The following is an 11,766-nucleotide window of genomic DNA, read 5'->3' as shown; positions in this document are numbered from 1 at the left end:
TACCTCTCGCTGCCGTTGCGCGGCGTTCGGGTCACCCCCGCCAACATCTTCTGCGCTGACCAGTACCTGAAGGTGGGGCGGCCGCGCACCGCGCCCTCCCTTGTCTCACGGGCCTTCTGTCGTGCAGTATCGCCGCCCGTGGGCCCGTGGCTTGGCGTTACGTTAGAGCGCTGTTAAAAAGCACACGCTTAATATACCGTGGCGGTGCTGTCAAGTTTACGATCTTTTATAATATTTAGTCTATAATCTCCCTCTGTATGCTGCAGGCCGTTAAGTACCTATCCCACTAGAGACAATGGCGTTACCACTGTTGGTTCTTCTCCGTACTAATGCTCTTGCTACTCAATAGGTTCCAGCTGCCTCTTCTCTCGTAAATGGCCTGAATTATACACATCTTCTTATATTACGACTAATAATTCTAAATTTGAGGTCCACGGCTTCTGTTGCAGTGTTGAGGAACCAACTTTTTCAATCTCTTTTAACTGGTTAATAACATATGTAACCTCTATACTGGATACTAAGCAAATTAGTTTTGTCAATAGCATGTGTTTCTTGAGGTTTACTGTATGCTTGTAAGATGTATTTTGAATATGTGACAATTAAAATTAAATCGTAAATACTAGTACAGATTAATTATATTTTTATAGGTAAGCATCCCTCCCTTTTTATTTGAAGCCATTTTATATGCTCCTATTGACGACACAAATAGCACAGCAAAGATTGGAAATGGAATCATTTTCTTCACTTTGTATAAAAAAGAAGTGGCCATGTGGGATTCCCTAACTCTAGCAACTGGTAAGTTCTCTACTGTGAAAAGTAGGTTGCATGTAAGAAACTGACACCGTGCAAGAACTTTACAACTATAATAAGCAATGCGAAACTTCGGCTGCTAGATATCTGCTAAGTTAAACCTTGTTGTTCATTGTTAGAAACAGAAAGTATATGGAAACAGATAAAGAACATCTACGGGCTCTAGTGTGCACAAAACAAAACAATGTTGCTTGTAAAACTTCCATTTGGTGTGTAAGCAAATCTCAGTTTTTCTTTTTTAGAGATGGGCTTGATAGAGACTGCTTTGTGGAATTTGAATGATGTTGCATTTTCCCAGACAAAGTAGCAAAAGGAATCCTGTTTTATGAATATGGTACATAACAGTAGAACTTCAGGCCTAAATTACTAAAATAGTTTTTATTTGTTTTTTTAAGCTAATAAGGAGAAACTGCAATATCTAAGAGAGAATGCTGTTCTAAAAGCCCATGAAAAGGCGAAAGAGGAGACCAAAGCAAAAAAAGTTACAAAACAGGAACACAAAAAATATGCTTTGGAGGCCACAATGAAGGTGAGCTTAGAAGGAACTCTACAAGAGATATACATGTAAACAATTACCAACTAATCTGACAGCTGCTTGGTTAAATGTACCTTAAAAATATGAAAAGTACTCGTTTTTATTACAGTGGTGGAGAACCTTGGTATTTCTTTGTACTTAAAATATATCTATTACCAAATATGAAAATGATACAGAAAAAATACTTAGAAGTTGCCATTTTCCACTAGTAATACCAATGAAAATTTTTGGTGAGGAGCTTGGATTTTCGTCAGTTGAAAGGAGACTACAGTAATGTGTCAAAACTGTAATTTTTTGTGGCCTTTGCATCAGTGCAAGTGGTTTAGTCATTTAGCACTGTCAAAAATACTGATTTTTTTTTTTAATCTTGTTTATTCGTTGTTATATCAGACTTGCTGTTCATTGCCTTTTGTGTGTGTGTATCTTTGTCATTCTGTGTTTTATGTGTATTTTAAGATACGTTCTTTTCTTCAAAATTTTTATCTATATAAAAAGTCTGGTCACTTGTGTTTAAAAGGATTTTTTAAAGCATACAATGAAATTTTAAGATTGCATATGCAATTTGGACCAAAATGAACCACAGTTAGTGACTTTCTTAGTAGCAACGTTGTACCTATTCTGCCTATGTACTAATCTCAAGGAGAAGAGGAGAATTAAGAAATAGTGTATTAAAATGAAGCCATATATTTTACATTTCTGTATATTCCGGAGATCTGCATTGGAATATGGCTAGGATTTTCATTGTTTACAAGTATAACTTATTTCTGAATGTTTTTGGATCATACCTTAGTAGTGGTAGTAAAATCGTTAAAAGATATGACTTTTAAAAGCTAATCAGAAATCTTTACTCTCCCAATCATTTTTAAGCATCTTTCATAACTCTGCTTGTACGATCACATTAATGATGACGCTATGCTTGGGATATGAAACTGGGAAAATAATGGTGACTTCTACTTAGTCATCTTACTTTTACCAGATGTTACATATCTCATAGGCTTATCATTCGAACAGCTAGAAGAAGCAGAAAGAAAAAGAATTGAAGATCTGAAAGAAAAGGAGCGGCAGAAGGTCACTAAGGAGTTGGCGTTATGGAAAAAACAGCAAAAAGATGCTGAGAAACAAAAGAGGGTACAAAAAGAAGGGGAACTACATCAAGAAGTAGAGCAATTAAAGGAGGAGAAAAAGGAAAAAATGAACAAAACTAGAATTCCTAATGAAGGAACTTCTAAGACCAGACTCAAACCTACTAAAGGTTGTATTATTGAAGTGTATTTTATCATTCTTTAAAGTGTGGGTATAACTTTATTCCTAGATGTTTCTAATTCATCATTTATCTTTGTCTCTACCATACTGAACTAATTCTTTCAGTTTGCAGTTATTTTAGTGTCTTTTTGTTCAGGCAAGCTATTGAGCTAAAGCATGTGAGTTCTTAGCTCTTGTTTTAAGTCTTTGGAAATACAAAGACAGGTTTTGTTCTAATCTTTAGAAAAGTAAAACAGAAAGCCTTTCAGACAGTGTAATGCAGACTTTCTGAGGGTGGAGTTCATGTTACCCTAAGTTACCTAACTGCTGGTTTTCATAGAAATAGGCAATCTCCTTTCACTCTGTCTTATCCCACGTCTTGGCCCCACAGCGAGCCAATTCAGGGAACTAAAACAACAGAAAATATTTCATTTATGTTTTGTTTGTTTGTTTTGGTAAGGTTAGTTTTAGCTCTTGTAGTTGCCCTGTCAGAGAATCATAGAAGTGACAGTGGTGTAAGAGGAATTAAGTTCATTTGTGACAGATAGTGTAGCCAGTAAATAGATGGCATGATACAACAAGAACAAACATTTTTTTGAACCTTCCTTTCCAAAGAACAAGTCTAAACCTTTCTCAAGCTATTGGAGGTTTAGTTCTCACGTGCAGAATTTCTAAATTAGGTGTACTTTGGACTTTAGTAGAAAATCAGAAAAATTCCTTTTGCTTCATTTTTCATTTCCAGTACTCCAATTCTCTTCATAGGTCATGGTTCCTATAGTATGTTTTCAGAAAATTTAAAGGAAGAACAGTTACCAGCTCCTCGGTCTGCTGCTACAATTAAAATCAACTTTACATCACGAGTTTTTCCTACAGCTCTGCGAGAATCTCGCATCGCAGAAGAGGAGGAGGTAAGGCTTGCTCTCTGTTTCAGTATGATGCTTCTGCTGTCTTCCAAGGTGGTGAATTATTTAGCGTTTATTCAGTAAGTTGACAAGAATGTTACCTGTGCAATATTCTTCTCTTCCAAGGAAGGCAGTGTTATTTAAATTAAGACTTAAAGAAACACTTTTATATAAAAATTATTTTCACCAAGCATGTGATTGTGCAGGTTAATAAATAGCATGTTCCTTTTTTTTTTTTGGGGGGGTTTTTTTTTTTGTGGGGGGGGGGGGGGAGGGGGAGGCAGCAATATTAATTTAATTCCTTGAAGTACAAAATTTGAAATGTCTTTACTCTTATATTTAAGATTCGTTAAGTTCTTCCTTCTTAAAAAGAAATTCACAATAAGCCCTTTTGAGCTCTATTGAATGAACACAAAGAGTCATTTTGGAAGTTCCAAAACACACAAGCAAACAAAAATGTATTAGTGATGCAGTAACCTTACTTCTCACATAGTAATAAAATATTTGGGGAAACTTGGCAGTTCTTCATCTCTGACATTACTAAGTATTTCTCTCTGTCCAAAATATGTGGCAAATAGAATTCTTTTGATAGGAGTGAGTGAATAGATGAAAGCAAAATCCTTTTTTGGATTTGAATTTTCCTTCAGAAATAATACTTGCACGTTGTATATTTACAGTGGCTACGTAAACAAGCAGAAGCTCGAAGAACAGTAAGTGCTGATTTGTCTGAGGTGGAAGATTTAAAAGAAGAGGAGAAGAATCCAGACTGGTTAAAGGACAAAGGAAAGTAAGTTAGATTCCATTTGAAGATGTATTTAAAATGAAATATTAGTTATACAGTGTGTGTCTATTGTTTAGTTTTGATATTTTCTATTTATCCTAGACAGAGATGGTGAACGTCTACATAGTGGAGAATTTCTTGACAGCTTATGGGGTTTTAATCTGATAAAGTCATGAGATGCAATTGCTGAAGCTCATGATGAACGAAATAATTGTGAACACATAATGCGTATTATTCTATGAGGACAGTTAAGTCAGTGCAGTATTATACCTAGGTGGATTTCCTTTCATTTGTACTTTTTGTTGAGAGGTTAAACATCTGCCTAGAACAAACTTTAAGAATTTGATAAAAATACTGGTATGTTTATATAGCTGTGTTGTGCAGAAAGGTTTGATTAGGCAATCATAATCAGATACATAGCTTTCGAAATTAGTCCTGTGTCTGCAAAGATGTCTCCACCTCTTACTGTTCTTCACTGCTTTTAAGCAGTGACTATTTTTGTTGAGTTATATATCTATATGCTATACTGTCAGCATCAAGTTTGACTGAACTTCAGCGATGTTGTTCTCAGGAAAGGCTATAAATGGCCATTTCCAAGGAAAAGCTGCTAAAACTTCAATTTTTTGAAAATTAATTGTTAACAATAAGTAGGTGTTTATTTTGTGATGTATCACCTCGTTTAAAGTGCATGTTTCACTTTTTGTTTTATACTTAGCAAAATGTTTGCAACGGGAAACTACCTTGCAGCTGTTAATGCGTATAACCTCGCAGTGCGGCTAAACAATAAGCTTCCCCTACTGTATCTGAATCGTGCTGCTTGCCACCTTAAACTGAGAAATTTACATAAAGCTATTGAAGATTCCTCTAAGGTATAAATATATAGGTTCTCAGACTGTTGTCTTATACATGATTGTGATTTATTACTGTGATGTTTCAAGCAGATCTATAAATACTTATTAGTGCGATTCAAAATTTTTAAATTCAAACTTGATATAATGAAGCCATGGTGAAATATTAAAATTTGATAGTGATTGATTAATGAACTTTCAGAAATTTAAAACAAAACAACAACAAAAAAAACCCCAAACCATGCTTCCACACATTTGGGCCGAATGGCCATATGTTGACTCAGTACATGTTTCTTTACAGGTAAAATATTGTAGCAATATATACACTTGAAAAAAAAGGCACCTTTGAGCAGAAAAAAATGAAAATATACACAGACACCTTTGGTATTATGTTGTGGTGTTCTTAATTTGTTGGGAAGAAAAAAAAAAGGTGGTGGTGATGAGGAGGATACCTTAAAAAAACCCCAACAAACCAGACATTTTTAAAGAAGGGCTGTATCATCTCGATGTTTTAGCAGCCATTATTTGTGCAATGAGAGGAGTGATCTCAAATGGCACCTGAATTATTTGGAGAAAGTTGTCCCAGAATTATTATTTTTTGAACTAATAAGTACTTGAGGCTTGAAATTTGTTTTTTCTAGTAAATACTGCTACAACACGTGCTTTTTTAGGGCTGAACTTTTTTTTTTTTTTTGGTAGCATGGTATGTAATTTCATGTATGACAATAGAATACATTATTTGACTGTAATAAACATTTAACACAGTATTTGTCATTTTTTAGCCATGACAATGAAGCTGTATTTAGCAAACTGTGGGGTGATATATACAAACCTTAATGACTAGATTCACAAGCCATATAGTTAAATTTGAATAGTTATTTTCTATTTCTGTTTGACTAGTTATTTTGTTACTGTATAATAATAGTAATTAGGTGACAGAAGTGTGTGTAAATCAGAAAAAAACCCAAATTATGGAAAATCTGCCTCTAAATATTTTGGGTGTTTTCATTTGTAAAGGCACTAGAACTGCTGACACCACCCGTTCCTCATAACGAGCATGCTCGAGTAAAAGCATATGTGAGACGTGGAACAGCGTTTTGTCAGCTGGAATTATATACTGAAGGTGAGACCTTGATATTTTGAAAACATGCACATGGATTTATAGTGACATGCAAGTAATTCTGTTTAGCTCAGTGAGACTGCTCGCACCTTCATTTTTTCAGGAGGGACGTTAAAGCAGGCCTATACAATCTATGTCTCTTTTTGTTATGAACCTTTATACAACAGTCCTTTTTTTTTTTTTAATTTTTTATTTACTGGCTAATTGCAATTCCACTTGAAAAATCTTTACAAGTTTTAAGAAAATTGATTGTACTCCTAATTTAAGGAGTACAAATTAGTTTCTCCATTGAGGAAAAGGCTTCAGCGAGTTGTGTATCCTCTGTTTGGTCTATTGGGTAATCAGTCTTTCTGTGTATAATGGCCAGCTATTGATCATAGCAGCTTGGTGGCCATGGAAGGTATTAGTGAGGAATGAATGAGAGGTCAAAGATGAGGTATTTGCATTGGGAAGTATTCAAATGTAGGATGCAAACTATATGAAACTAGGTTGCACTAGTTTTGCTGTCCATGAAGCAATGTTTTATTGGTTTCGAGATTATATTTACAGTATTTCCAACTATAGAACAAATTAACTTAAAATAACCTGACATATTTCTAAAATATTTGCTTGTGAAGTGCTTAGTAACATATCTTTGTAAAATGATGTATGAAACCCATATTGATGAGCAAAATGTTTCATCCGGTACGTGTGGTCTGTGTGAAAATACCTGAAGTAACAGTGTCCCTACTGAGTTCTCTAAGAGTATCAGTTTCGTTTTGTAAGGCAAATTTACAAGTGAAAGTCGATAATAGAAAGTGAAGAATACTCAAAATGTCAATGTTGGAATACTAAGCTTTTCACATTGGTTACCTTTTTCTACCTATGAATCTCTTTGTCATTCCCTTACAGCTTTATTTGCACTTGGAAACCTTACAAAAAACACAACTAAACAAGATTTTATTTTACTTCCTGTACTCTCGGTTTGCCTTTCCCCCCCCCGCAAGCTCTAGTATTCACAGCTCATGTCTTTTTTTTTCTTGTTTTCATGCACTTTCATTCTGTCATTTAATTTTTCTCTCTTCTGCAAAACACTTTTGAACAGCTCTCTCATGCACGTGCACATATATATATATATGTGAATGAAGAGGCTCTGTTTTCATGTTTCAATACCTGAAAATGTTTATGTAGTAGAGTGTTTCCACTAAAATGTTTTGTAAAATAATGTAAACAAAATATAAATTTATTCACTGACAAAAGTTAAACCTAATGTCACTCTGATTCCATCTTGCTCAATAGCAAAACTGAGGATCAATCCTTTATGCATATTACTAGGGAGCAGTTATTTCCAGTTAGTTGCTAAAGAGAATGCTCTTGCATTATTGATTGACATTCTTATTAACGTATCTATATTAGGTCTCCAGGATTATGAAGCAGCTCTCAAGATTGATCCTAAAAATAAAACTATAGAAAACGATGCTGAGAAGATTCGACACCTAATTCAAGGAACAATGCAAGATTCTTAACAAAAAAAAGGAACTTTTTGAGAGGGATGCCTTTTGAGGGCATCGGAAGGAATCTTAGTTCTCTTCAATATGTTGTTAACTAGACATTTTTCTGTTTCACTCAGAACCCCTACAGAACTGGTAAAAGATTGGATATATGAATTACTGTTTTTGGAAAGTATAGTCTTATAACAAATATGATTAGATCTATTTTACATAATTTTGATACAAAGTTGTCATTTTTGCTCTCTGTGAAATATTGGTGGGCCAAATATTAAAACATGCTTTTGGTACTTGATTTAAAGTTACCCATAACTAAATGAAATACTTGTCTGGAAACATCTACTGAATCTAGACAATGGGTTTTCAGACAACTTCAGTAGCTCCATATAGTCAACACCTGTTAACTTCTTATCTTTCTGTTCTCCACCAAAGCTTGAAACAGTTATGTGTTTTATGGTTATGGTTATATGTTTTCCTCTTTTCTTATTGTTCGTGGTGTTTGGCATATCTGAAACTAAGGCAGTGAATTTAGATCCTCTAATTCAGGCATCCAATTTGGAAAACCTCCACCTGGAAGCATAGAGGTAGATTTTATGTCGTGCAGAACATTCTTTTTAACATTAAGTAATGTACATTGAATGTTTTCAGACTATTTTGAAACATTTATTTGGGCTGAACAAACAAGGTAATTGGAAAAATTATAAACCTGTAGCATGGTATTGTTGTGTGGTGGTAAATTAATCCTGTGGTAAATTGTCCTATTGATGAATATGACTTACTTCTTCCATCCTACTACAATTAGTAATCTTACAGTGTAGCTGTAAAGCATATTCTAAATCTAAAACATTGTTATTTATATGAGAATATATATTTTTCTTGAGCTGGTATTTTAATTTGTACTCTGTTGACATTGACCAGTATCTCAGGAATACTGGTGTGATTAAAGATTGTCAAAAAAGGGGCCATCCTGGTGAGGTTACAGGTGTTGTAAAGTGACATGAAGCACGACACTGTGCTTTGAAGTCCTGCACCTGTTGTTTTGGATAGTGGAAGAATGTAATATAGAATTGTATTGGGTTTTTATATGTGTATATATATATGTGTGTGTGTGTGTGTCAGTATTTGTATTACTGTGACAACCTGAAACACTGGACTTGAAGTGGTTCTGTTTTGTTAGGCATTCTATCCAAATTGTGACCATTTCAACTATGCCTCTTTCAGTAGCAGTTTTAGCAGACTTCTGAATTTTCCACACCAGTCTGTTTCCTGAATACCATTTATGACTGATTTCTGTCTTTAGAAGAAACTATTTATTATGCAGATAGATGTTATTCTGTGTAAATTTTATACTCTTGGAACAGGGAGGAGGTGGCAAGTGTTGCTTCCAGTTGCTTTACTTAGAGCCTTGAGAGGAGTGCTGAGGTGGGTCAGAAATGTCTGGGGTAGCTGCTGTTCCTTCTTTCCTACAGGTACCTACTGCACTGCAGTGGAGGGGGGTGAGAATACTTTATTTATAGCAGTTGGAAGGAGGGCAGTGCAGGAGCTTTAGTGCCTCAGTTGAGTGTAATGGTATACTTGCCAAAATACGGCTATTTTCTGAGGGGCTAAGGAGGAGAGACACTGGCCGTGGGAAAAAGAAAATGCAAAGAGGCAGACGCTGGTGGTAGGTTCCTCATTTTCTGTTTTAGTTCCAGCGCCTGTTAGAACAATCTGTATAGGCTGTTTGTATGGTAGTGATTTGTTACAGCTGCTCAAGGCTATTTTTGATGTAGGCAGGCACCTTTTTCTACTGCTATGAAATAGAAACGGTGCCCTCTTTAAAGGTTAGGGAAGCGAATGTGCTTGGTAGTGTGAACAATATCTGCCTGTTTCATCTTATTTTATTGGGAGCAAATGGATGTTAAACTTCTGACTTCAGTACCTGAGCTGACGGTGCGTATACCATATCAAAGTCATATATGCATTATGTTGGTATTAGTGGCCTGAGATGTAGGAATGTGGAGACTGACTTTTAAGTTTTAAAACCAGAAAATACTTTAATTAAAACAAAGAAACCTTCAGGTCAATGTCTTTTGCACTTAACTCTTTCTATAAAATTAGAGTTCCACATTTATGATACCAGTTTCGACAGTTTTATTTTTATGGGTTTAGGTCTGATTGAGAGAAGTGTATCATCAAATGGGCTACATCCTTTTTGATACATCTTATTCAACCCAGCAAACGCCAAATAAATCAGATATTGACAGTTATTCCCAGAATGACTGAAGTAACAGTCAGATTTGTTTTCTTAAAGCTGTTTGTAGTCTAAGTCTGTGACGAAAAGATGATGATGCATTTTTACAGAGTATGCTGTAAATTGGGGTAGTCATATACCCTACTTCTGTCAATGGCAGTGTTTAAATAACTATCTTGAAACGATCCACAAGTGACTAAGTGTTTTGAAAAGGTTTGATCCACTGGGTGATAAGTACAGGGTACCATCTGTGAGATAGGTGGTATAGCACCATACTCACTTGAAGTTGTTTTAAACAGTAACACCTCAGGCTTTGTCAAAGAACCATTGGTCATGACCGTTTTGGGGTCCAGCATACAGGAAAACACCGGATTGCCAGGATTTGTGCAGAGAGGCAGATGAGGAGATCGGTTTTGCTCAGTGTACGGACTTGAAGGCAGTTTCTTGGCAGAAGTCATCTTCTTTCCTCTAAGAAGATGGATTTTAATTCAGTCTTTCAAATAACAGGGCAAAGCATTTCAAATTTGTTCAATGTTTGCGGTCGGAGCAAATGTTGCTCAAGATGTGTATTGAAATACGTGCGTGGTAGAGAGTGAGGAACTTGACAGTGCTGACTTTAGACCTTATTTAGTAAACTGTGGACAGTGATAAATGCACTCATGTTGACTATGAAGTATAGTAAAATTGGAATTTGCATCAGTTTCTGCATTAGTGATAATCTTGAGCATAGAAAGTGTCTCAATATGTGTAGCGGAAATAATTAGTATGGGTAATAAAAATATGAATGAGAGTAAGAATGTAGTGAGGCTCCGTGGATGGTTTGTTTTCATTTTGGCTTTTCCTTTTCTAATATATAGAAATATGTATGCTAAAGTACAGCCCTAACCAAACCTCCAAATGACTGTACCTCCTTGCTCATGTTCACACGTATGCTTTTTTTTTTCTCTGTCAGGAGCAAATTAACATACGACAGATACTTCTTAGTACATTCATGGAGAGCGCTCTAATGCTTTATTGATGAGCGTGCGGTAAAACTGCACAGAACAGGTACCCCCCTTAGTTTTGCTGAGCAAAACCTGCTGTTCTTCAGAGGTGCAATGAAAGCTTTTTTCCTTGCTTCTCAATCATGTAAGAGATGAAGAAAACATTTAAGTTGCTAGCTTAGATAAAAAGTCAGAAATTCTGACTTTTCCTTTGCTTTGTTTATTAATGAGGCCTGTTTTTGATTCCACTTACTTTTTGCACCAGTATTGGAGCCCTGTTGGGGCCTACATCTCTGGGCGTTAGGATCGACTCTGTACCGTGCCTGTTGACGAGGTGGCACCTCGGTGCGTGGTGGGTGTAGGAGCTGCCTTACCCCCGTCGCCAGCGGCTCCCGGGAAAGGACAGCTTCTCCGGTGTGGCACGGCCGCAGGCGTCTGATTCCAAGGCTGTGCTGTTGGGAAACTTTCCACAGTAGTTAATTCACAATCATTAGAGTTCTTCCACCTGTCCAAGACTAGACGGATCAAATATTTCTAGTCCATATACTGCACCTTCCCCCCCCCGGTCGGGGGAGGGGGGGTGTTCTTTGGTGGGGCGTTTTTGTTTGTTTTTGTTCCGGGGGTTTTGGGTTGGTTGGTTTTTTCCTCCCCGCGGTACAAGCATTATTCAGGTGTGACGGAGCGCGTCCCTTCAGAGCCGGTTGTCCCTTCGCCCGGCTGTCCTGCCATTACATCGGAAAAACGCTCCCCGCGCTGTAGGTGCCCCAGAGCTCCCTCCCCCGGGACAAACGCCGCCACCGGGCGCCCCGCAAGCCCGCCCTGCCC

General features: G+C 36.6%; 2 protein-coding genes across 2 annotated transcripts in view; one reads left to right on the top strand and one right to left on the bottom strand.

Annotated features, from left to right (window-relative positions):
- DYX1C1 (dyslexia susceptibility 1 candidate 1) overlaps positions 1–8,612 on the top strand; it is an 11,018-nt gene extending 2,406 nt beyond the window's left edge. Inside the window, exons 2-10 of the mRNA XM_009323415.1 lie at positions 6–72; positions 648–795; positions 1,206–1,339; positions 2,357–2,597; positions 3,350–3,495; positions 4,167–4,276; positions 4,986–5,139; positions 6,136–6,241; positions 7,634–8,612. Coding sequence (XP_009321690.1) covers positions 6–72; positions 648–795; positions 1,206–1,339; positions 2,357–2,597; positions 3,350–3,495; positions 4,167–4,276; positions 4,986–5,139; positions 6,136–6,241; positions 7,634–7,743 — 1,216 coding nt within the window. The 3' untranslated portion in view covers positions 7,744–8,612. The remainder of the gene's footprint in view (positions 1–5; positions 73–647; positions 796–1,205; positions 1,340–2,356; positions 2,598–3,349; positions 3,496–4,166; positions 4,277–4,985; positions 5,140–6,135; positions 6,242–7,633) is intronic.
- A 1,133-nt stretch (positions 8,613–9,745) lies between these two features.
- Positions 9,746–11,381, bottom strand: LOC103916427 (chromosome unknown open reading frame, human C15orf65). The gene is made up of 2 exons (XM_009323408.1): positions 11,316–11,381; positions 9,746–10,426 (listed from the first exon to the last, which is right to left on the bottom strand). The coding sequence occupies exon 2, from the start codon at positions 10,414–10,416 to the stop codon at positions 10,063–10,065; it is 354 nt and encodes a 117-aa protein (XP_009321683.1). The 5' UTR covers positions 10,417–10,426; positions 11,316–11,381; the 3' UTR covers positions 9,746–10,062.
- Positions 11,382–11,766: the final 385 nt, after the last annotated feature.

This window comes from Pygoscelis adeliae, unplaced genomic scaffold, assembly GCF_000699105.1.
Source record: "Pygoscelis adeliae isolate BGI_AS28 unplaced genomic scaffold, ASM69910v1 Scaffold545, whole genome shotgun sequence".
Lineage (NCBI taxonomy): Eukaryota > Metazoa > Chordata > Aves > Sphenisciformes > Spheniscidae > Pygoscelis > Pygoscelis adeliae.
This window is presented reverse-complemented; position numbering and strand designations above follow the sequence as displayed.

Coding starts and splice junctions, on each gene's coding strand:
- LOC103916427 (XM_009323408.1), bottom strand. CDS start 10,416: ATGACTTCTGCCAAGAAACTGCCTTCAAGTCCGTACACTGAGCAAAAC.